General features: G+C 48.1%; 1 protein-coding gene across 1 annotated transcript in view; it reads right to left on the minus strand.

Moving 5' to 3' along the window:
• Positions 1 to 386: 386 nt before the first annotated feature.
• MTRR (5-methyltetrahydrofolate-homocysteine methyltransferase reductase) overlaps positions 387 to 25,240 on the minus strand; it is a 143,512-nt gene continuing 118,658 nt past the window's right edge. The window contains exons 11-15 of the mRNA XM_040355179.1: positions 24,184 to 24,343; positions 22,926 to 23,044; positions 17,875 to 17,967; positions 2,008 to 2,190; positions 387 to 741 (exon numbers count right to left, since the gene is read on the minus strand). Of these exons, the coding sequence (XP_040211113.1) occupies positions 597 to 741; positions 2,008 to 2,190; positions 17,875 to 17,967; positions 22,926 to 23,044; positions 24,184 to 24,343 (700 nt within the window). The 3' untranslated portion in view covers positions 387 to 596. The remainder of the gene's footprint in view (positions 742 to 2,007; positions 2,191 to 17,874; positions 17,968 to 22,925; positions 23,045 to 24,183; positions 24,344 to 25,240) is intronic.

The raw sequence follows: 25,240 nt of genomic DNA on the forward strand, positions 1-25,240 counted from the left end.
ACTCTGGAGCTTCAGAACGCCCTGGTCCTGCGTTTTTTTTTACAGCTCAAAAACGCCTATGCGGGCATGATGCCATAGAATAACATGGACAGGCATTTTTAAGCTGTAAAAAACGCTCAGGAAAGTGGCTGTAAAAACGTCAGTGGAAATGAAGCCTAAAGTATTTACTTCCTAAAATCATCAGCACCATCTAGTGGCCATAATGTGGCATTTCCTTGATTTATGTTAGTTTATCTTCTCTACATAATAACATTTGATTTTGCTCCCATTCACTCAGAAGAAATGTACACGTAGTTTCAAAGGATGAATAGCTCTGTGAAATATATATATATATATATATATATATATATATATATATATATATATATATATATATATATATATATATATATATATATATATATATATATATAAATAAAATACACCCCTTAGTGTGAATTCGCCTTTAATGGACAGTCCTTGAACCCTGTGAGATAGGCTTGCAGTGAACCGTCCTGACAATAAGATCCATATGCAATCCAAGTGGCATATTCTGCCATGTCACAAGGCCAGCACGACCCATACAGAACAGTAACAATAAGGCAGTAAATGGCTCCTCAGCACCAAACGTCCTGTACATATCGCTTCTGATCTCTTAGCGAGGCCAGCGTCTTCATCGCTTCCAGTTTGTCCACACAAAGCTCCGCACTTATAATGTTCGTTAATGTATCGTTGACGTCTCTGGCCATATTTTTAGCATCTCTGAAAAAAAAAAGAAATGATCATAATCTATAAGTCACAAAGATAAAATATTATGAGACATTTCTTGTCAATCATTTTATTTGAGGTTTTTCAAGGTGGCAAAAGATGTTGTGTTTTATTTTTTTTTTTTACATTCATTATGATTTTTTTTTTGATAGATTGTATTAAAAAAAAAAAAAATTCGCAGGACGAGATCATTATAAATAATATATGTGTAGCGCCTTTTTGGTACTGGTGCTAATTAAATTTAAGGGTAGATCAGAGTGTAGTTAAACTCTGATCCAAAATTGTTCGTTGTAAAACAGGGTCTCTGTCTCAGCTTGGCTGTGCTGTGGGCTTATTCTGCTGTGCTGGGGTGTTCTTCCAACCCCGGTGCTGCAGGTGGCAGCAGTGGAGTCAAGGTTTGGGTGTTCTTTCCCAGCAGCCAATCAGGAGGGTTTGACCTTGCTGTGCATGCTGGGGAGGGGTATTTATGGGGCAGACGCCATTGGTTCGGGGTCTTCTTCGTCCAGTGTGGCACCCACCTTTAGGGTGGCCACATTACGGCACCCCTGCGCTATGGCCTACCTGGCTGGTGCGTGCCTGCTACCCGGTGTTCCTGGTTCCAGGACCATGCTGGCCTCCGGGGTAATGCTACATATGTATTACTTATGAATAAATTACAGTATGTGTTCATAATGGGGGTTTTAGTTATTTTTTAGTTCCCGCTAGGGATAGGTAATAGGTTACAATTTCCATCCAATAAATATCAGGGACTGGAAGTAGAATGCATGGCCTGGTGAAAAAATAAAAATGTGGATCCCGTCCGCCGTCATTTTACAATACAGCAGACGGGAGGTGGTTAAAATGGTTCTAAAAGGCTGAATGTTTTTTACCTTCATTCTATGCATGAAGGCAAAAAACCTTCAGGGTGCAGGGGTGCAGCTTCCCCCCCCCCCCAATACTCACCTGGGCCTAGTTCAATTAGTGATGTGCACGAGAGTAGTGGCTCTCCTGGCTCTCCCCTTCCTCATTGGCTAAGATAAAGCAGCAGGAGCTATTGGTTCCTGCTGCTGTCAATCACAGGCAGAGAGAGCCAGAGGTGGCTCGGGAGCAAGCAAGGACAAGTGCCCCCGGAGCAAACAGCTTGCTATGGGGGATTTCAGCAGAGGGGGGGGGGCCAGGAGCGTTGCCAGGGGACCCGAGGAGTTGGAGGATCGGGGTTGTGCAAAACCATTTCACAGAGCAGGCAAGTAAATGTCATAATACAACACGCTGCGTACTCACCCGCACACATAAAGGATTCCATTTGATTCAGTCAGTAATTGAACCATTTCTTTGGAATAAATCTTCAGATAGTCCTGAACGTATTTCGGGTGATTCTCCCCTGTAACGCCGGGGGCCTCTCTTGAGAAGCTGACCTTTAGATGGGTTAGAGTGCCATTTTGAACAAAACCGCTTAGTTCCTCCCTAAACCGCAGGGAAAGAAAAAAAATTGGAATATCTCAGACACTTGTTTTACCATCTGTAGTTTTTTTTAAGCGGACCCTCCATGAAAAATGAAAGGTCCACTAACCTGCCCCTCGTTGCCCAAACAAAATCAGCAGTAAAAGAAATAACGAAAGTAGAAAAATAAAAATCAATATATAAATAGAATGTAAATAATACTTTAGCTGCAGCTTCCAGGAGGCACCTTTCCACTGCCTGCTGGGATAGCTGGTCACTGAACATCCCACAAGAATGCTCCCCAGTCCATTGCAGCCGTTCATTCTTGCTGGATTCTGAGTGGCCTGGAGGTCTCATTGAGGTGTGATGAGGTCAATACCAACAAGTGGCCACTGCCCCCACCTATAACTGGTCTTGGAAGCAAGGGGCCCTGGAAAGGCCCACCAGAACATATAGGGAGGATCCCCCCTTGCCCCACTGTGGAGTAACAGACAGGAATACAAATTGGCCAGGTGTTGGAGACCTGAAGACAAGATCTGCAGTGATGAGGAAACCCACCAACTAACCAGCCTGGAATGCAGTCCTAGTTACCCGACAACCCTTCACCTCTACATCCAAAGCTGGGAAAAAAAACAGAAATCTTTGTCTGTAGAAACTCAATTTCAAACACAAGACCAAAGAGGGGATTCAGGGGATACCGATGTATGTCAAATAAAACCAAAGAAATTTCCAAGCTCAAGTTACGAACCAGCCAGCAACCAACCCAGTTGCCCTGTCTAAAAAGGGGTTTAGTCTACACACATTTTCAAATACATGCGCAAGTTACATAGCCCTATCAAGGCACCCCATTTTCTCTAGTCCCCAACTCTAATTTCTAAGAGTCTCCACAGTGGGCCCACCCCTCAAAAAGGCACACTGAACACCCAGTACATAGCACTATGGCAGCAAAGGTCGCAGACTGGTTGGTAAGTTGAGCTTGAAAAGGTCACCCGTACCCCCCTCAAAGCCAGAACCAAGGTATTGTTTTTGTTAACTCTTTATTGATAAAGTTTTATTTACAGCTTAATTATTTGGATGGCAGGGGGGCTGTCTGGGAAGCGTAAATTCAATTTGTATAGAACAGTGGTCCTCAGCCCTGTCCTCAAGTAACCCCAACAGGCCATGTTTGCAGGTGTTCCTTTATCTTACACAGGGGGCTTTAAATCAGAGTCAATGGCTTGGTATTTTGGACAGCTAATTTATCTAAGAGAAATTCCCAAAACATGGCCTGTTGGGGATACTTGAGGACAGGGTTGAGAACCACTGGTATAGAAGGTCAGTTTTAAGTCAAAGCAAGACTTGCGTTAAAGGTCAAGGTCTTCCTTTTACATCCTCTTTATTCTAAAACTTCCACATGATACGCAGAGAATCCTGAACCTGACAAAGGGATGCTCCGGCACAGGTACGTCTTCTTGTGAGATTTGGGATCGTCAGCATTTCCAGGATCTCACCCAAATAAAAGACCTTCTATTTCCACCCGGCTCAGAGCTACAGTACCCGTTTCTTGGACGGCCTCCAATCTTACCATCTAGGTCTTATTATAAGAAGTTTATTATTACATGCGGAAGGCACAATCTCTAAATAATGGACGTGCCAGCTTCTTGAGGAAGCAAAGTCATCTTTCCCCATGCAGGGCAACGCAACAGTGTGTCTGCAAAGGGTCCACCCAACCCACCAACCCCACCGGGGGTGCCAGTAGCCATGTCATCTGACAAGTGCTCTAGCTTAGTGATTGGCTGCTCAGGTACTTTATTGGGAGAGCAGGTCACACAGAAGTGCCTGCTGCAGAGGATATGCAATAAAGCACAAGAAAGGGGAGTATAGGAGGTTTGGGGGGGGGGGGTTCTCTGCTGAGACACTGACACTTTGCCCTATATGGAAAAGATTACATTGTCTCCTTAGGAAACTTGCACCGCATTGAAGAATAAATTAATTATGATATCACATTAAAATTAAATATGGAGTTCGCCCCTAAAAACGTGCGTTGTAGCTCTAAGCCAGGAGTGACTGAGGCTTGATTCACTCTCCTCCATACCCCTCTATGGCGCAGGGTGCAAAAAAGGGATTTTTATTAACAGCTTACCTGTAAAATCCTTTTCTTGTAGTACATCACGGGACACAGAGCAGCATAGCCATTACATATGGGTTATATAGTGTACCTTCAGGTGATGGACACTGGCACTCTCCGACAGGAAGTTCCCTCCCTATATAACCCCCACCCATAGTGGGAGTACCTCAGTTTTGTAGCAAGCAATATGCATCCCAAAATTCCCCATAAGAGGGGTGGGAGCTCTGTGTCCCGTGATGTACTACAAGAAAAGGATTTTACAGGTAAGCTGTTAATAAAAATCCCTTTTTCTTTATCGTACATCACGGGACACAGAGCAGCATAGCCATTACATATGGGATGTCCCCAAGCAATGCTCCATGAGGGGAGGGAGACAACCAGAAAAAACCAAACAGGAGGTGCCACCGGACAAGAGGAGATTAAACTGCGGCCCGTAGTACCGCCTGCCCAAAAGCTGAATCAGCGTTCCTCCTAACGTCCATTTGATAAAATTTTGCAAATGTGTGGACAGATGACCAGGTTGCTGCCCTGCAGACCTGAGCCATAGAGACCTGGTGATACGCTGCCCAAGAGGCACTCATAGCTCTAGTGGAATGAGCCTTAACCGATAAGGGTGGACTCTTCCCCTTCAGGCCATAGGCCTGTATAATCGTCTGCCTAATCCACTTAGAAATAGTGGCCTTAGACGCTGCCTGGCCCTTTTTGGGCCCTTCCGGCAGAATGAATAAGACGTCCGTCTTACGAATCTGGGCTGTAGCTTCCAAGTAAATCTTTACAGCTCTAACTACATCCAAGGAATGTAGTAACCTCTCTTCCTTAGAAGAAGGTTTTGGAAAAAATGATGGAAGAATCACATCTTGATTAAGGTGAAAATTCGATACCACCTTAGGCAGAAAGGACGGAAGCGGCCGCAAAACGACCCTGTCCTTATGCAGTAATAAATAAGGTGCCTTACATGACAAGGCTGCCAACTCCGACACTCTTCTGGCGGATGCCATGGCCACCAGAAACACTAGTTTCCTAGTCAAAAGGACCAAAGGGATCGCGGACAAGGGCTCAAAGGGCTGCCTTTGCAAGGCCGATAGAACCAAATTTAGATCCCAAGGATACAGGGGAGCTTTAATCGGGGGATTCACCCGAATAACACCTTGTAAAAAGGATTTCATTAAGGAATGGGCAGCCAAAGTTCTCTGGAAGAAGACCGACAAGGCCGACACCTGCCCCTTGATTGTGCCGACCGCCAAACCTTTTTCCACTCCCAACTGTAAAAAGGGGATTTTTATTAACAGCTTACCTGTAAAATCCTTTTCTTGTAGTACATCACGGGACACAGAGCAGCATAGCCATTACATATGGGTTATATAGTGTACCTTCAGGTGATGGACACTGGCACTCTCCGACAGGAAGTTCCCTCCCTATATAACCCCCACCCATAGTGGGAGTACCTCAGTTTTGTAGCAAGCAATATGCATCCCAAAATTCCCATAAGAGGGGTGGGAGCTCTGTGTCCCGTGATGTACTACAAGAAAAGGATTTTACAGGTAAGCTGTTAATAAAAATCCCCTTTTCTTTATCGTACATCACGGGACACAGAGCAGCATAGCCATTACATATGGGATGTCCCCAAGCAATGCTCCATGAGGGGAGGGAGACAACCAGAAAAAACCAAACAAGAGGTGCCACCGGACAAGAGGAGATTAAACTGCGGCCCGCAGTACCGCCTGCCCAAAGGCTGAATCAGCGTTCCTCCTAACGTCCATTTGATAAAATTTTGCAAATGTGTGGACAGATGACCAGGTTGCTGCCCTGCAGACCTGAGCCATAGGGACCTGGTGATACGCTGCCCAAGAGGCACTTATAGCTCTAGTGGAATGAGCCTTAACCGATAAGGGTGGACTCTTCCCCTTCAGGCCATAGGCCTGAATAATCGTCTGCCTAATCCACTTAGCAATAGTGGCCTTAGACGCTGCCTGGCCCTTCTTGGGCCCTTCCGGCAGAATGAATAAGACGTCCGTCTTACGAATCTGGGCTGTAGCTTCCAAGTAAATCTTTACAGCTCTAACTACATCCAAGGAATGTAGTAACCTCTCTTCCTTAGAAGAAGGCTTTGGAAAAAATGATGGAAGAATCACATCTTGATTAAGGTGAAAATTTGATACCACCTTAGGTAGGAAGGACGGAAGCGGCCGCAAAACGACCCTGTCCTTATGCAATAATAAATAAGGTGCCTTACATGACAAGGCTGCCAACTCCGACACCCTTCTGGCGGATGCCATGGCCACCAGAAACACTAGTTTCCTAGTCAAAAGGACCAAAGGAATCACGGACAAGGGCTCAAAGGGCTGCCTTTGCAAGGCCGATAGAACCAAATTTAGATCCCAAGGATACAGGGGAGCTTTAATCGGGGGATTCACCCGAATAACACCTTGTAAAAAGGATTTCATTAAGGAATGGGCAGCCAACGATCTCTGGAAGAAGACCGACAAGGCAGACACCTGCCCCTTGATTGTGCCGACCGCCAAACCTTTTTCCACTCCCAACTGTAAAAACTCCAGGATTCTCCCAATAGTATATTTGCGGGGATCCCATTTCCTGGTTTCACACTAGGTAATATAGGCCTTCCACACCCTATAGTATATTAACCTGGAAACTGGTTTTCTTGCGTTTATAAGGGTAGAAACGACCTGCCCTGAAAGGCCTCTGTTTCTGAGAATCAGGGACTCAGCCGCCAGGCCGTTAAATTTAGGGCCTGTAAGGCAGGGTGGTAGAATGGCCCTTGTGAGAGGAGGTCCGGACGTAGAGGGAGGACCCAAGGCTCCTCTACGGTCATCCTTTTTATCAAGGAGTACCAAGGTCTTCGGGGCCACGCTGGGGCCACTAGAATCGCTGGCTTGCGTTCCCTTTGAATTCTGTGAAGAAGACGGGGTAGCATCCGTATTGGAGGGAAGGCATAGATTAGCGCAAACTGATGCCAAGGACACACCAAGGCATCTGTCCCGCAGGCCAATGGATCCCTCGTTCGAGAGACAAAGTTTGCTACCTTGGCATTGAATCTGGACGCCATAATGTCCACCTCCGGAGTACCCCACTTCCGGCAAATGACCTGGAACACTTCGGGATGGAGGGACCACTCCCCTGGGGACATCTGTTGGCGGCTGAGGAAGTCCGCTTGCCAATTGTCCACCCCGGGGATAAAGATAGCTGAGATGCAGGGGACATGGGCTTCTGCCCATGAAAAGATCCGATCTACCTCCCTCTGGGCTGCCTGACTCTTGGTGCCACCCTGGTGGTTTATATAAGCTACGGCAGTGGCATTGTCGGATTGTACCCTTACTGGGGAGCCCTGCAGAACCTCCGTCCAGCCCAAAAGAGCCAACCGAGCTGCTCGGATCTCTAAGACATTTATGGGTAGGGCTGATTCTGCCCTTGACCATTTCCCCTGTAGGGTTAAATCGTCTAGGACTGCACCCCAACCTGATAGGCTGGCGTCCGTGGTTACTATCCTCCATGAGGGGGGATTGAACGATCTTCCTTTCAGAAGATTTTTTGTGACTAGCCACCCACACAGGCTCTGCCTTACCGCATAGGGAAGGGAAATGGGAAGATCCAAGGCCTGGAGTCTTTTGTCCCAGGCCGCGAGAATTGCTCTCTGTAGCCTCCGAGAATGGATCTGGGCATAGGGCACTGCCTCGAAGGTGGCCACTAGCTTTCCCAACAGGCGCATGCAGAGGCGTATAGATGGCCTTGTGCTGCTTAGGACTATGTGGATTAACTCCCTTATCGAGTCCACTCTGGACTGGGGCAGGAAGATCCGTTGTTGTCTTGTATCTAAAATCAGACCTAGATACTCCAACCTTCTTGTGGGCTGTAAAGCCGATTTGTCCCGGTTTAGAACCCAACCCAGGGACTCTAGGCAGTTTACTGCTAGCAACACTGCCCGATTTAGACCGGCCGCTGAGTGGTCGACTACCAGAAGATCGTCTAGGTAGGCCATGATCAGAATGCCCTGTTCCCTTAGGATGGCTAATACGGGGGCCAGGATCTTCGTAAAAACCCGAGGGGCCGTGGCTAGTCCGAACGGAAGAGCCACGAACTGATAATGCCGATAGTTTAGGGCAAAACGCAGATACCTGTAATGGCCGGGGAAAATCGGAACGTGCAGGTATGCGTCCTTTATATCGATGGAGGCCAAGAACTCCTTTCCTTGGAGGGCGGCCACCACCGAACGAATGGACTCCATTCGAAAAGACCGGACTCTTAAAAAGCGGTTTAATAACTTTAGGTCCAGAATAGGCCTGACGTCGCCGTTTGGCTTCGGGACAACGAAGAGGTTTGAGTAAAACCCTTGTCCTTGCTCCCCTGCTGGTACTTCCATAATCACTCCTTGAGATAGGAGTCGCTCTAGGGCGGACAGAAGCGATGCCTGCCTCTGAGGGTCGCCTGGAAGTCTTGACATTTGAAAGTGAGGAGGGGGGAACTCCCGAAACTCCAGCTTGTACCCCTGAGTTACTGAGGACAGAACCCATTGGTCGGTAACTTGGGCCCCCCACAACTCCGAGAACAACCGGAGTCTTCCCCCCACTCGAGAGAGTGGGGGCGCCCCTTCACAAGGCTGCCTTAGGGGCAGCCTTAACCGGCTTACGGTTCCACGGTCTCTTGTTCCCTGCAGCTTGCCCCTGGGGCCTGTTTGCAGCTGCGCGTCCAGGAGGCCGTCGATACTGCCTAGAGAATGAGGGCCCTGGAACTGGAGAGGTTGGGCGCTTAAAAGAGGGACCTCGGAACCTTTTCTTAACCGGCAAAAGGGTGCTCTTACCACTAGAGATCTTTTGAATATATTTGTCAAGATCTTCTCCAAACAATCTCTCTCCTTGAAAGGAGAATCCTGTAAGGAGTTTTTTGCAGGGGGTTTCTGCAGACCAGTTCTTTAACCAAAGTAATCTTCTCATGTGGACCAAATACAGGGATAGGCGGGACGCCTGTTGGATTGAATCCTTGATAGCGTCTACCGCGAAACATAAGGCTCTAGGTAGATCGGCTAAGTCCTGAGCCTGTTGAGCCGGGAGGTCCTTTAGGGCCTGCTTGGCCTGGTCTTTTAAAGCCTGGCAGACGCCAATGGCAGCTACAGCTGGCTGGACCACTGCCCCCGCTGTGGAAAAGGATGCCTTTAGTAAGGTCTCAAGCCTTTTATCCACAGGATCTTTGAACATGTGAATATTGTCCACTGGACATGTTAAAGCTTTATTGACACATGATATGGCTGCGTCAACAGTGGGGACAGCCCATTTTTTTGAAAACTCCTCCTCTAAAGGGTACATAACTGCGAACCTTTTAGGAGGCAAAAAAATCCTGTCTGGCTTAACCCAGTCCTGAAATATCAGGTCCTTTAACAAAGGATGTACCGGGAACACCAGGTTGGCTTGGGGCGCTTTTAGGGAGCCCAATGAGGACACAGCGGAGGCCAGAGGCTGAGGCAAAGGCATTTTAAAAGCTGACCGCACCATATCCGTTAAGGACTGAACCCACAATTTCTCTGCGTGAGAAGCTGAAAAAGGTTCTTCTATAGTAGAATCTTCAGAACCCAAATGGTCCAGATGATCCTCAGCCTGGTCTCCTGTATCTTCCAATTCCTCAGTGGAAAGGACATCTTCCTCAGGAGATTCAAACCTGGGAGACGGGGACCTAGCCCGCTTCTTCCCGGATAAAGAGGCCGTAATAAGAGCGGCCATCCTCTTTTCAAATCCACCCAAGGTGGAGGCTAACATCTCTTCCGTGACATAGGAAGGAGTTGGTTGAATAGGGCCCGCCATAGCACCTAGCAACCCCGATGGCTCACCCAGGGCAGCAACCTCCGGATCCTCCGGGGAGGTAGGGGCAGGTGGATTCTGGGAAATATCCTCCGAGCCCGATGGGGAACCCTTCGGCTTTTTAACACCTTTAGCATTTTTAGCGTTCCCTGCACCCTTAGGAGCCATAATAACAAATCTGAGATACTCCGCTAATATACAACTAACTGTAATAGCTGGAGAAAAACACACATTTGAATAAATGAGGAAAAAAATTTAGGCTAGGGTAATGTTAGACAAAAACTAAACTTCCCAAAACCTAACAAGAGATAGCAATATTGAGCCCCAAGGGCTTAATCATATCCTAATATTGCTTCCCTTAATGCTGGGCTAAGAGAGTACCAAATACTAAGTACTCTGACTGCTACTTAGTACACCGGCTTTTCAGAGAAAATATGAGCTTAAACAGCTCTTTAGCAAGGTGTGTACAAAAAAACGGCCACTAGGTGTCACTGTGTCAGCATAACATAGGCAAACCTATCCTGCTCAGCTCAGCATCGCTGCTCCGTGTCCCTTCACAGCCTTCAGCAAACTGACAGGCTAAATAGAGTTTTTCCCTCTGATGTACAGAGGGGAGGGAACTCCCTGGGCGTCCCCCGCCCCTCCACGCAGCGTCGGCGCCTATAACAGTGCGCGCGCGCGCGCTCCCGACGCCGCTCTCAGGAAGCAGGAAGCAGAATCCATGTGGGGAGAGGAGCCCGGGAGCTGCTGGAGATACACAGACATCAGGAAGTAAGTAATTTAAACCTGACATGCTCCTTTTTACATTTCATGGAGCAAAACACCTTGTAGCAGCAGCAGCAGTCTATTAGCCCAGCCAGAGGAACAGTATACCTGGGTGTTTGAGCCATCCAGTCATGCAGACTTTGTGGTTTCTCTTTTAGCCCATGCACAGAGGCAAAAAAAAAGGCTTTTCCCCAGAGTCCCCTGTGGGGAGCCCACTGACAAACCAAGTTCCGTAGGCCCCCCGCTTACCTTTCCACGCCGCAGGGTATTGCTCATGCAAGAGGCCCAATCTTCCCCCTTCACCGTGGTATGGTCATAGACCTTCAGGGACCGGGGTCCAAGTCAGGAACACCACACACCTGGACCTATACAGCACTACTGGCAGCAGGTATTCATAGGTTAAAAAACCCAGTCCTGGAACCCAGAGTCCAGCCCTCCAAGGAGAGGCATTATAGGCAAAACCCCATCCACGAATTGGGGCCCGGGTACCGTCCACTTTGGCTATGAAGCACCTTGGACGGATCCGGTCGGCTGGCCCTGGTCCCAAGGACAAACTGCAGGCACAACCTTCAACGTGCACCAACACCTAAGACACTGGCGAAAAAACTGAGGTACTCCCACTATGGGTGGGGGTTATATAGGGAGGGAACTTCCTGTCGGAGAGTGCCAGTGTCCATCACCTGAAGGTACACTATATAACCCATATGTAATGGCTATGCTGCTCTGTGTCCCGTGATGTACGATAAAGAAAACTCCAGGATTCTCCCAATGGTATATTTGCGGGGATCCCATTTCCTGGTTTCACACCAGGTAATATAGGCCTTCCACACCCTATAGTATATTAACCTGGAAACTGGTTTTCTTGCGTTTATAAGGGTGGAAACGACCTGCCCTGAAAGGCCTCTGTTTCTGAGAATCAGGGACTCAGCCGCCAGGCCGTTAAATTTAGGGCCTGTAAGGCAGGGTGGTAGAATGGCCCTTGTGAGAGGAGGTCCGGACGTAGAGGGAGGACCCAAGGCTCCTCTACGGTCATCCTTTTTATCAAGGAGTACCAAGGTCTTCGGGGCCACGCTGGGGCCACTAGAATCGCTGGCTTGCGTTCCCTTTGAATTCTGTGAAGAAGACGGGGTAGCATCCGTATTGGAGGGAAGGCATAGATTAGCGCAAACTGATGCCAAGGGCACACCAAGGCATCCGTCCCGTAGGCCAATGGATCCCTCGTTCGAGAGACAAACTTTGCTACTTTGGCATTGAATCTGGACGCCATAACGTCCACCTCCGGAGTACCCCACTTCCGGCAAATGTCCTGGAACACTTCGGGATGGAGGGACCACTCCCCTGGGGACATCTGTTGGCGGCTGAGGAAGTCCGCTTGCCAATTGTCCACCCCGGGGATAAAGATAGCTGAGATGCAGGGGACATGGGCTTCTGCCCATGAAAAGATCCGATCTACCTCCCTCTGGGCTGCCTGACTCCTGGTGCCACCCTGGTGGTTTATATAAGCTACGGCAGTGGCATTGTCGGATTGTACCCTTACTGGGGAGCCCTGCAGAACCTCCGTCCAGCCCAAAAGAGCCAACCGAGCTGCTCGGATCTCTAAGACATTTATGGGTAGGGCTGATTCTGCCCTTGACCATTTCCCCTGTAGGGTTAAATCGTCTAGGACTGCACCCCAGCCTGATAGGCTGGCATCCGTGGTTACTATCCTCCATGAGGGGGGACTGAACGATCTTCCTTTCAGAAGATTTTTTGTGACTAGCCACCAACACAGACTCTGCCTTACCGCATAGGGAAGGGAAATGGGAAGATCCAAGGCCTGGAGTCTTTTGTCCCAGGCCGTGAGAATTGCTCTCTGTAGCCTCCGAGAATGGATCTGGGCATAGGGCACTGCCTCGAAGGTGGCCACTAGCTTTCCCAACAGGCGCATGCAGAGGCGTATAGATGGCCTTGTGCTGCTTAGGACTATGTGGATTAACTCCCTTATCGAGTCCACTCTGGACTGGGGCAGGAAGATCCGTTGTCGTCTTGTATCTAAAATCAGACCTAGATACTCCAACCTTCTTGTGGGCTGTAAGGCCGATTTGTCCCGGTTTAGAACCCAACCCAGGGACTCTAGGCAGTTTACTGCTAGCAACACTGCCCGATTTAAGCCGGCCGCTGAGTGGTCGACTACCAGAAGATCGTCTAAGTAGGCCATGATCAGAATGCCCTGTTCCCTTAGGATGGCTAATACGGGGGCCAGGATCTTCGTAAAAACCCGAGGGGCCGTGGCTAGTCCGAACGGAAGAGCCACGAACTGATAATGCCGATAGTTTAGGGCAAAACGCAGATACCTGTAATGGCCTGGGAAAATCGGAACGTGCAGGTATGCGTCCTTTATATCGATGGAGGCCAAGAACTCCTTTCCTTGGAGGGCGGCCACCACCGAACGAATGGACTCCATTCGAAAGGACCGGACTCTTAAAAAGCGGTTTAATGACTTTAGGTCCATTATAGGCCTGACGTCGCCGTTTGGCTTCGGGACAATGAAGAGGTTTGAGTAAAACCCTTGTCCTTGCTCCCCTGCTGGTACTTCCATAATCACTCCTTGAGATAGGAGTCGCTCTAGGGCGGACAGAAGTGATGCCTGTTTTTGAGGGTCGCCTGGAAGTCTTGACGTTTGAAAGTGAGGAGGGGGGAACTCCCGAAACTCCAGCTTGTACCCCTGAGTCACTGAGGACAGAACCCATTGGTCGGTAACTTTGGCCCCCCACAACTCCGAGAACAACCGGAGTCTTCCCCCCACTTAACCGGCTTACGGTTCCACGGTCTCTTGTTCCCTGCAGCTTGCCCTTGTGGCCTGTTTGCAGCTGCGCGTCCAGGAGGCCGTCGATACTGCCTAGAGAATGAGGGCCCTGGAACTGGAGAGGTTGGACGCTTAAAAGAGGGACCCCGGAACCTTTTCTTAACCGGCAAGAGGGTGCTCTTACCACTAGAGATCTTTTGAATATATTTGTCAAGATCTTCTCCAAACAATCTCTCTCCTTGAAAGGAGAATCCTGTAAGGAGCTTTTTGCAGGGGGTTTCTGCAGACCAGTTCTTTAACCAAAGTAATCTTCTCATGTGAACCAAATACAGGGATAGGCGGGACGCCTGTTGGATTGAATCCTTGATAGCGTCTACCGCGAAACATAAAGCTCTAGGTAGGTCGGCTAAGTCCTGAGCCTGTTGAGCCGGGAGGTCCTTTAGGGCCTGCTTGGCCTGGTCCTTTAAAGCCTGGCAGACGCCAATGGCAGCTACAGCTGGCTGGACCACTGCCCCCGCTGTGGCAAAGGATGCCTTCAGTAAGGTCTCAAGCCTTTTATCCACAGGATCTTTGAACATGTGAATATTGTCCACTGGACACGTTAAAGCTTTATTGACACATGATATGGCTGCGTCAACAGTGGGGACAGCCCATTTTTTCGAAAACTCCTCCTCTAAAGGGTACATAACTGCGAACCTTTTAGGAGGCAAAAAAATCCTGTCTGGCTTAACCCAGTCCTGAAATATCAGGTCCTTTAACAAAGGATGGACCGGGAACACCAGGGTGGCTTGGGGCGCTTTTAGGGAGCCCAATGAGGACACAGCGGAAGCCAGAGGCTGAGGCAAAGGCATTTTAAAAGCTGACCGCACCATATCCGTTAAGGACTGAACCCACAATTTTTCTGCGTGAGAAGCTGAAAAAGGTTCTTCTATAGTAGAATCTTCAGAACCTAAATGGTCCAGGTGATCCTCAGCCTGGTCTCCTGTATCTTCCAATTCCTCAGTGGAAAGGACATCTTCCTCAGGAGATTCAAACCTGGGAGACGGGGACCTAGCCCGCTTCTTCCCGGATAAAGAGGCCGTAATAAAAGCGGCCATCCTTTTTTCAAATCCACCCAAGGTGGAGGCTAACATCTCTTCCGTGACATAGGAAGGAGTTGGTTGAATAGGGCCCGCCATAGCACCTAGCAACCCCGATGGCTCACCCAGGGCAGCAACCTCCGGATCCTCCGGGGAGGTAGGGGCAGGTGGATTCTGGGAAATATCCTCCGAGCCCGATGGGGAACCCTTCGGCTTTTTAACACCTTTAGCATTTTTAGCGTTCCCTGCACCCTTAGGAGCCATAATAAACAAATCTGAGATACTCCGCTAATATACAACTAACTGTAATAGCTGGAGAAAAACACACATTTAAATAAATGAGGAAGAAAATTAGGCTAGGGTAATGTTAGACAGAAACTAAACTTCCCAAAACCTAACAAGAGATAGCAATATTGAGCCCCAAGGGCTTAATCACATCCTAATATTGCTTCCCTTAATGCTGGGCTAAGAGAGTACCTAATACTAAAAGTACTCTGACTGCTACTTAGTACACCGGCTTTACAGAGAAAATATGAGCTTAAACAGCTCTTTAGCAAGGTGTGTACAAAAAAACGGCCACTAGGTGTCACTGTGTCAGCATAACATAGGCAAACCTATCCTGCTCAGCTCAGCATCGCTGCTCCGTGTCCCTTCACAGCCTTCAGCAAACTGACAGGCTAAATAGAGTTTTCCCTCTGATGTACAGAGGGGAGGGAACTCCCTGGGCGTCCCCCGCCCCCTCCACGCAGCGTCGGCGCCTATAACAGTGCGCGCGCACGCGCGCGCGCGCTCCCGACGCCGCTCTGCAGGAAGCAGGAAGCCATGTGGGGAGAGGAGCCCGGGAGCTGCTGGAGACACACAGACATCAGGAAGTAAGTATTTTAAACCTGACATGCTCCCCTTTTACATCTCATGGAGCAAAAACACCTTGTAGCAGCAGCAGCAGTCTATTAGCCCAGCCAGAGGAACAGTATACCTGGGTGTTTGAGCCATCCAGTCATGCAGACTTTGTGGTTTCTCTTTAGCCCATGCACAGAGGCATAAAAAGGCTTTCCCCCAGAGTCCCCTGTGGGGAGCCCACTGACAAACCAAGTTCCGTAGGCCCCCCGCTTACCTTTCCACGCCGCAGGGTATTGCTCATGCAAGAGGCCCAATCTTCCCCCTTCACCGTGGGTATGGTCATAGACCTTCAGGGACCGGGGTCCAAGTCAGGAACACCACACACCTGGACCTATACAGCACTACTGGCAGCAGGTATCCATAGGTTAAAAAACCCAGTCCTGGAACCCAGAGTCCAGCCCTCCAAGGAGAGGCATTATAGGCAAAACCCCATCCACGAATTGGGGCCCGGGTACCGTCCACTTTGGCTATGAAGCACCTTGGACGGATCCGGTCGGCTGGCCCTGGTCCCAAGGACAAACTGCAGGCACAACCTTCAACGTGCACCAACACCTAAGACACTGGCGAAAAAACTGAGGTACTCCCACTATGGGTGGGGGTTATATAGGGAGGGAACTTCCTGTCGGAGAGTGCCAGTGTCCATCACCTGAAGGTACACTATATAACCCATATGTAATGGCTATGCTGCTCTGTGTCCCGTGATGTACGATAAAGAAAACACAGGACTATTGCTGCAGTCCTGCATTGTAGGATGCCGAGGGCCAAACCCACAACCTGGAGCATCGCAGAGAAGAGGAGAGTGCAGACTGCAGGGGAAGCGAGGGATAAGGTAAGTAAATTAGCTCTTTAATGGCATCCTAGACCAATGGTCTCCAAACTGTGGCCACTTGCTTGTCTTTATCTGGCTCTTGGGGCACTACCCCCCCCTCCCCCCACTGATAGGAGACAACATTCCTCCCACTGAAACCAATAAAGGGCCACTCTTTCTTTCACCAACAGTGAGGCATAATTCCTTCCACTGACACCAGCAATAGGGTACTATTCCTCCCAATGACATCACAGCTGGGACATTAGTCATCCCACTGACACCAACGGTGGGGCACTATTACTTCCACCGACGCCAACAATTGGGCACTACTCCTTCCACTGACACCAACAATTGAGGACTATTCTTTCCACTGACATCAACAATGGGGCAATATTCCTCCCACGGATACCAAAGATGGGGTACTATTCCTTCAACTGACACCAATGATGGGGCACTTATCCTCCCAATGACACCAACAGCTGGGTAGAATTCCTTCCACCGACAACAATGGGTCATGATTCCTCCCACTAATATCCATGATGGGGCACTAGCTAGACTAATGCACCTCACTAACCGATCCGTGACTGCTGCTCCTCTCTGCCAATCTCTTCACTGGCTTCCCCTACCCTACAGTATAAAATTCAAAATGCTAACCATAGCATACAAGGCCATTCACAACATCGCCCCATCTACATCACCAACCTCATCTGCAGATATCGCCCAAATCATCCCCTCCGCTCCTCCCAGGACCTCCTGCTCTCTAGCTCCCTTCTTACCTCCTTCCCCTGCTTGCCTTCAGGACTTTTCCAGAGTCTCTCCCATTCTCTGGAACTCCCTGCCCCAGTATATCCGATCAGCCCCTACTCTGTCCACCTTTAGGAAATGCCTGAAAACTCATTTATTCAGGGAAGCCTATCCCACCCCCACCTAATAACTGTCCCCAAGCCACCCCCATCAAATCATTCTCTGCAGCAATTACCTTTTGTACCACCACCCCCTCCCTTTAGAATGTAAGCTCTATGAGCCGGGCCCTCCTGTACCCGAATTGAACTGTACTGTAATTGTGTGTTCCCACCTCTAGATTGTAAAGCTCTGCGTAAACTGTTGGCGTTATATTAATCGTTTATAATAATACTGACCACAGGCACCATGTAATTTGTTTACTCCCACTGACCACCAAGCTTGAGGCATTGATTACTCCTGCTGCCCCCCCCCCCTAAAGTCTAAAGAGCAGTAAGCTGGCCCTTTCTTTAGATAATGGGGGGGATCCCTACTCTAGCAAAATATATAACCCTTGCAGTGCCAGGGGAGCCCCACTGCAAGGCTAGTCCTGGAAACCCCCAGAGTACAGCTTGTATACGCAGTCTATGGGGTAGGAGGTTTAGAGGCGTCATTAAAAAAAATTGACAAACTGAACAGATGGCCATCAACATAAGAAAATTAATGCTGCAAAAATTTACCGAAACAGATAATCTTTCTCATGACTGCGACAACCGAAGAACAGCCAGGACTCTCCAAACCGCCCGTCCTCGTTCTGCTGCCGAAGTTTCTCTCTGTGTGAAGACAATCGGGCAAATTAAACGGGAACAACAGAAAACAAATGGTGTGCTGTAGGGCGGACTGATCACAATTTTTCAAAACTTTTTCTGTGTGTTTCTTTTCTTTGGACCACAACAGTTGTGTTTTTACTTTCTCTAAACCACTGACAGACATATGAAAGATTTATTTATCACAGGCATATAATGTACACCGATCAGCGATAACATTAGGACCACCCACCATGGACTCCACTAGACCTCAGAAGATATGCTGTGGTATCTGGCACCAAGCTGTCAGTAAAAGAGGAAAAGGGCGCACCGACCTTGCGCATTACCCGATAACAAGGTTTAATTATAAAAATGTACAAAGATCAAAGCTACTCACAAAACAAGTGAAAATACAAGCGTATACACCACTCTGTCAACAAGGATAGATACCTCCTGAAGGCCTTCCACTGGAACCAGACAGCCGGAGAGTCCAGATGACCTATAATACGGCTTACGCGTTACGAGGGAAAGCCCTTTTCTACCACTTTGGCTCTGAAGAAGAGGACTTGCCCTCGTAACGCGTAAGCCATATTCTATGTGGTTTGGACTCTCCGGCTGTCTGGTTCCAGTGGAAGGCCTTCAGGAGGCATCTATCCTTGTTGACGGAGTGGTGTATACGCTTGAATTTTAACTTGTTTTGTGAGTAGGTTTGATCTTTGTACATTTTTATAATTAAACCTTGTAATCGGGTAATGCGCAAGGTCGGTGCGCCTTTTTCCACTTTTACAGTTCAGTCTCAAGAATACCCATTATTCTGAGGAGGGCAGCAAGATTTTTGGTTATTCCCTATTCCAAGGGAAGACTCTGTTTGTACCACTAAGCGATCGAGCTCCCAAACACAGGAGACTGTCTGTGTTTCTACCAAGCTGTCAGTAGCAGATCCTGTAAGTCGTGTAAGTTGGGAGGTGGGGAATCCATGGATTGGACTTGTTTTTACAGAACATCCCACAGATGCCGATTGGATTGAGATCTGGAGAATTTGGAAGCCAGGTCAACATCCTAAACTCACTGTGGTCCTTAAACCATGGCCATAACGTGCCCATTGTAGGTGCTTTTGGCTGTAGACCAGTGGCGGCTGGTGAAGTTTTAGGATGGGGGGGCGCAATACCCCGCCCTTCCAAATTTGGTCCCTCCCACTTCTCATAAGCCACACCCCTTATAGAATCCACCACTCCGTCCCCTGTATTCCACTTGCTTCCACTCAATGTCAGGAGTATACAGCTCAGCGTCACAGCACAGAGTATACAGCCCCAGCATCACAAATCATGGTATATAGCGCAGCCTTACAGATCGGTGCAAACAAACTAAAATATGACACTGTTAGTAATGAAGGACTCGAAATGGGCAGGAGATTACCAGAGACTGTGGACATACTGCACAAGATTACCAGAGACTGCGGACATACTGCACGAAATTATCAGAAACTGCGGACATACTGCAAAAGATTACCAGAGACTGCGGACATACTGCAGGAGATTATCAGAAACTGCAGACATACAGCACAGGATTACCAGAGACTGCGGACATACTGCAGGAGATTACCAGAGACTGCAGACATACTGCAGGAGATTACCAGAGACTGCAGACATACTGCAGGAGATTACCAGAGACTGCAGACATACTGCAGGAGATTACCAGAGACTGCGGACATACTGCACAAGATTACCAGAGACTGCGGACATACTGCACAAGATTACCAGAGACTGCGGACATACTGCACAAGATTACCAGAGACTGCGGACATACTGCAAAAGATTAACAGAGACTGCGGACATACTGCAGGAGATTATCAGAAACTGCAGACATACTGCACAGGATTACCAGAGACTGCGGACATACTGCAGAAGATTACCAGAGACTGCGGACATACTGCAGGAGATTACCAGAGACTGCAGACATACTGCAAAAGATTACCAGAGACTGCGGACATACTGCAGGAGATTACCAGAGACTGCGGACATACTGCATAAGGTTACCAGAGACTGCGGACATACTGCAGGAGATTACCAGAGACTGCGGACATACTGCATAAGGTTACCAGAGACTGCGGACATACTGCATAAGGTTACCAGAGACTGCGGACATACGGCACAAGATTACCAGAGACTGCGGACATACTGCACAAGATTACCAGAGACAGCAGGCATTACTTGTCCTGCGACTTGGGACTTGCATGACAAGTCGTACCCCATGATTTCCAATGAGAACTGTTCATATCTGTGCGACTTCAAAGTAGTCCCTGCATTACTTTGGTCCCACTTTGATGCAACTTGAGGTCCATAGACCTCCAGAATACACAGGCATTGCTTTAAGTCACATCAAAATTGCAGTAGAATTGTGCAACTTTCATACTGCAGTAGCCTGAAAGTCGCAAGATTCTGCCACAATTTTTTGGTGCGATTTTGCAGCGACTTGAAGCAATGCCTATGTATTCTGGAGGTCTATGGACCTCAAGTCACATCAAAGTGGGACAAAAGTAATGCAGGGACTACTTCAAAGTTGCACAGATATGAACAGTTCTCATTGGAAATCATCGCGTCCAACTTATCCTGCAACTTTCCAGTCCCAAGTCGCAGGACAATTTGCAAGCGGGGGGTGGGGTGGTGTTGACGGCCGATATTTTCCCTGCACATTAAGTATAAAAAAAGTTTTTTTTTTAATAATAACTGGGGGGGGAGGGTGGTCTGGTGGGGTAGTGTTACCGGCCGCTATTTGTGATTGAATTTTTACATAGAAAAGAAATGTTGTTAATAAGTGGGTAAATGAATTATAAAAAAAGTTTTTTTTAATAATTCATTTACCCACTTATTGCTAAATTGAATCAAATGTAAAAAAAAAAATTGTTAATAAGCTTAACTGTTAATAATATTAAATAAAATAAAAATGGGGGGGGGGGGGGGGGTTTGTTGCCTGGCATTATTTTCGCTGAATATTAAATATTTTAAAAAAAATTGGATTAAGCAGGGGGGGGGGGGGGGGAGGGTGGAGGGATGGATGCCAGCCGCCGAATATTGCATGCAAACATTTTTTTTTTAAATAAGCGGGGGGTGGGAGGGGGGATTGTGATAAACTTGCCCTTTATTCACATACTGTAGAGGTTCATGTTCCAGGACCTCATCGGATCTTTTTTTCAGGCAGAATGATGCCCTAACATGAGACATTGAGCTCAAATAGTACCAACATCGAATCAGGTGTGCAGACAGTTAAAGATCCTTATTTTTATAGAATTAACTTTTCCTGTGGAGTCACTACTTCAGTAGCCCAACCAGTTCGATGCACCATTACTGGTCTCTCACACTCTAATGTATACATTAAATTATACCGGTTATGTCTGCCTGAAGGTCACATTTAAGGACAGGTTTAGCTACATCAAAACAATGATAGACTGAAAGGATTGCACAGTTAATTTGAATAAGCGGGGGGTGGGTGGGAATGCCGGCCGCCGAATAAAAAAAAAACGTTGTTGAATAGGCGGGGGGGGGGGGGTTGGATGCTGCCGCTGATGCTTAGTTTAAGCGGGTGGGGTGTTGTGTAGCGTCCAAAGCTAGAGAGAGACATGGCAGGCAGGCATAGCTGCAGCTTACCTTTTCCTCGGTCGGGCGCACTGAGCTTGTGCAGTCCCGACGTCACTTCCGGTTTTTCCAGTGACGTCGGAACGAGCACAGAGACGGGCGGGTGCACGCAGAAAGTGTATGCACCCGCCCGGCCATAACAATACACTCCATCGCGCCAGAAGCAAGTGGCGCGATGGAGAACGCCACAAAGGCATATTTTTTGTGCCAATGTAGCGCCGCGTCTGCAATCCCGTGATTGCACAGACGTGGCGCTACTCCTACCGCACTGTGCCCGGCGCGCGGACACAGTGCACATAAGGCCCTTTTTTGGAATTCTTTTTTCTTAAAGGGACAGATTTAAATAATTTTTTTATTTATTTTTTATTTTTTTACTGACTGGGGGATGGGGGGCGGCGCCCGGGCGCCCCCTATGGACGGGCCGCCACTGCTGTAGACATGTGTCAGCATGGGCACCCTGACTTGTATATTGATGAAATGGGGTAAAAGAGGAATCAAGGAAGGTAAAATATAAGCAAACTGACCTTCAAGTTTTAAGCAAAAAACTGCATGTAGCACCCTCTAGTGCGCTAGAAGTGTAGTAGTTAGGTTTTGTTAGGATAGGCAAGCCAAGCCTGGGTGTGTTTTGATCTGGGCTGGGAGTGACTCAGAGCCGAGCTGGTGACTCACAGGCAGCATCACCAAGACCTCCCACTTCTTTCCAGGGCCTTATAGAATATTCTGGAAAGGGACGGAGCCCTGACCAATTCCCAACTTGGATTGGCAGGGGGCAGGCATGGGTCAGCCCAGCTAGGGGAGGAGGAGTTTGGTGTGGGATGTGTCCTGGACAGATGGCACGGGAGAAAGGAGAGGACAGCAGGAGAGCACTGCCAGGCAAAGTCTCCAGGGAGGAACAACGGGTCAACACTTGGAACTACCTATAATTAACTACACCAAAAGGGGCCCGAAGTCCCTGCTTGCAAAGGCATTTGTTTTGGGCCTGGCTGGACCAGTGTCAGGCCTGCAAATCAGTGCTAGCTGGTTTGGGAAGTGCAACCAAGTGATGTGCTGGGGGTGTTAAGGAGAGAGTCTGCAAGCAACTGTTGTGCTGGAGAGAAGAGTGGTGTCTATACTGGATTTGTACGTCTCAAGTCCCTAAATTGTTTCATAATCAACTGGGCATCTCAAAATTATCCTATCCCCATCCAAGTTTATTCCCCTCAATAACAATACAAAAACAAGTGCAAAGACTGTTTCATGCCTCTGAATGCGTGAAAATTGTGTGCCTGGCTGGGCAGGGTGACAGACAGACTACAACACTCAGCAGCCCTTACGGGGGTACCACTACATGCATTTGAAATTTTCTACACTTACCTGTGCTGTAAAAATCCAATAAACGGTGCAACTCCAGTTCCTGGCCCCACCATCACAATAGGGACGGTTGTATCAGAGGGCAAATGGAAAGAGGACGACGGTCGACTGAAAATGCAGATCTGAAACATAATAAAACGAGAATAACCAACAATGTACATAAAAAGGAGATGTCGTCCAATCAGCTAGAGACTCCACTGAGATGTCCAATACATCTGCCCCAGGCGGGTTCCTATGGAGTTTTGTGGGATGGGCTGTACCCTATTGGATGGGACTGACCCCTCCCCACCGCCATCAACTAACCTTCCCTCCCCGTCTCCATCAACTAACCTTCCCTCCCCGTCTCCATCAACTAACCTTCCCTCCCCGTCTCCATCAACTAACCTTCCCTCCCCGTCTCCATCAACTAACCTTCCCTCTCCACCTCCATCAATGAGTCTTCCCTCTCCACCTCCATCAATGAGTCTTCCCTCTCCACCTCCATCAATGAGTCTTCCCTCTCCACCTCCATCAATGAGTCTTCCCTCTCCACCTCCATCAATGAGTCTTCCCTCTCCACCTCCATCAATGAGTCTTCCCTCTCCACCTCCATCAATGAGTCTTCCCTCTCCACCTCCATCAATGAGTCTTCCCTCTCCACCTCCATCAATGAGTCTTCCCTCTCCACCTCCATCAATGAGTCTTCCCTCTCCACCTCCATCAATGAGCCTCCCCTCCCTCACCTCCATCAATGAGCCTCACCTCCATCAATGAGCCATAGCCACCCATGACCCTGTTGCCATTTTTCTTTTGTTGGCCCACTTTTGGCCATTACTGACCAGTACAGACCGGGAACATCCCACAAGACAAGAGCTGCAGTTTTGGAGTTGCTTTGACCCAGTTGTCTAGACATTACAATTTGGCCCTTGTCAAAGTGCCTAAAATCCTTACACTTATCCAAATGCGTACACTTGCTTCAACTTCAGGGACAACATGCTCACCTGCTGCCGAATATATCCCACCCACTTTCAGGTGCTATTGTAACAAGTTAATCAATGTTATTATTACCTTTACCTCTCAGTGGTCATAATGTTATGACCGATCAGTAAATGTTGAAAGTGTCTCAACAACCTTCCTAATGAAACCCCCTTTTAGGCCCAGGTCCCAATAGCAGTTGCATAGGCTGCGGTGGCCATCATTACGCCACCGGATCTGATAGACAATGAGATATGTAGCTTTGTTTCGCTCACAGGTCACAAAAAGTTCTTCATGTAGGATATACCTGAGGTGTGATGGGGTCCTCGCTGGAATGCTGCATTGTAGTTAGCTTGGCGAGCCAGCCAGTGCACACTCCTCTTCTGGGCACCGGTCTTTCTCCGCACGGTGCAAACTCCACAATGTTGAAAACAAAATGCAGTTTTCCAGGATGAAATAGGCTGGAGCTGGAAGATAAAAGAAGAGTTGTCACAGGAAAAGTTGGGCCAAGGTGTAGGGAGAAGAGGCAGCCATCTTGGGTGCTTCAGCAAGACGGGAACAAAAAGGACAGAATCTGCAAACTTTGGCCCTTTTGTCAGGGATGCTAAAATCACCTCGTCCCAGCACTGGGCACAAGAAGTAACAATCTACTTGTATGTAATAGCCAACATGTTCTCCTCACAGTAAATTAATGGGACCCTAGGAATTAGACTCTGGACAACTTGTGTTATAGTGCCCAGAGAGTGGCATCATTTGGAGGGAGAGGATGTTGGCGGCAGATAAGCAATAACAAAAATGGTGGCACCACAGTGGGAAAGATGTAAGAAATATTTAAAGTTATTTAAAAGTTTTCCTTGTGCTGCTTTGTCTCTCCTCGGTCTGAGCTCTGCTGTACAGAGACTGCAACAGGTCCAGGTCAAATCTAGCTACGGATACTGCTTGTATCTCAAAGAACAAATATTTCATGTTGCATTAATGAGTACAGAGCGAAATTCATTTATCCAAGTTTATTTTATTTCAATTTCATCTGACAACCATTCTTTATGAGGCGTTGGGTGTAGTAGTCGGTCCATAAGAATTTTCACACACTAGGTCAGCATTTCTCAACTAGGGTTCCTCCAGAGGTTTCTAGGGGTTTCTTAAACAATGAACAAGACCAAGATAAATAACTACCGACTCCAATGATTACCGGTAATTTGGCTATCTGTAAGGAGCATTCTTCCCACGGACCTCCAATGTAAGGAACATTCTTCCCACTGATCACCAATGTAAGGAACATTCTTCCCACTGATCACCAAAGTAAGGGACATTCTTCCCACTGATCACCAATGTAAGGAACATTCTTCCCACTGATCACCAATGTA

This window comes from Rana temporaria, chromosome 5 (assembly GCF_905171775.1).
Source record: "Rana temporaria chromosome 5, aRanTem1.1, whole genome shotgun sequence".
Taxonomy (NCBI): domain Eukaryota; kingdom Metazoa; phylum Chordata; class Amphibia; order Anura; family Ranidae; genus Rana; species Rana temporaria.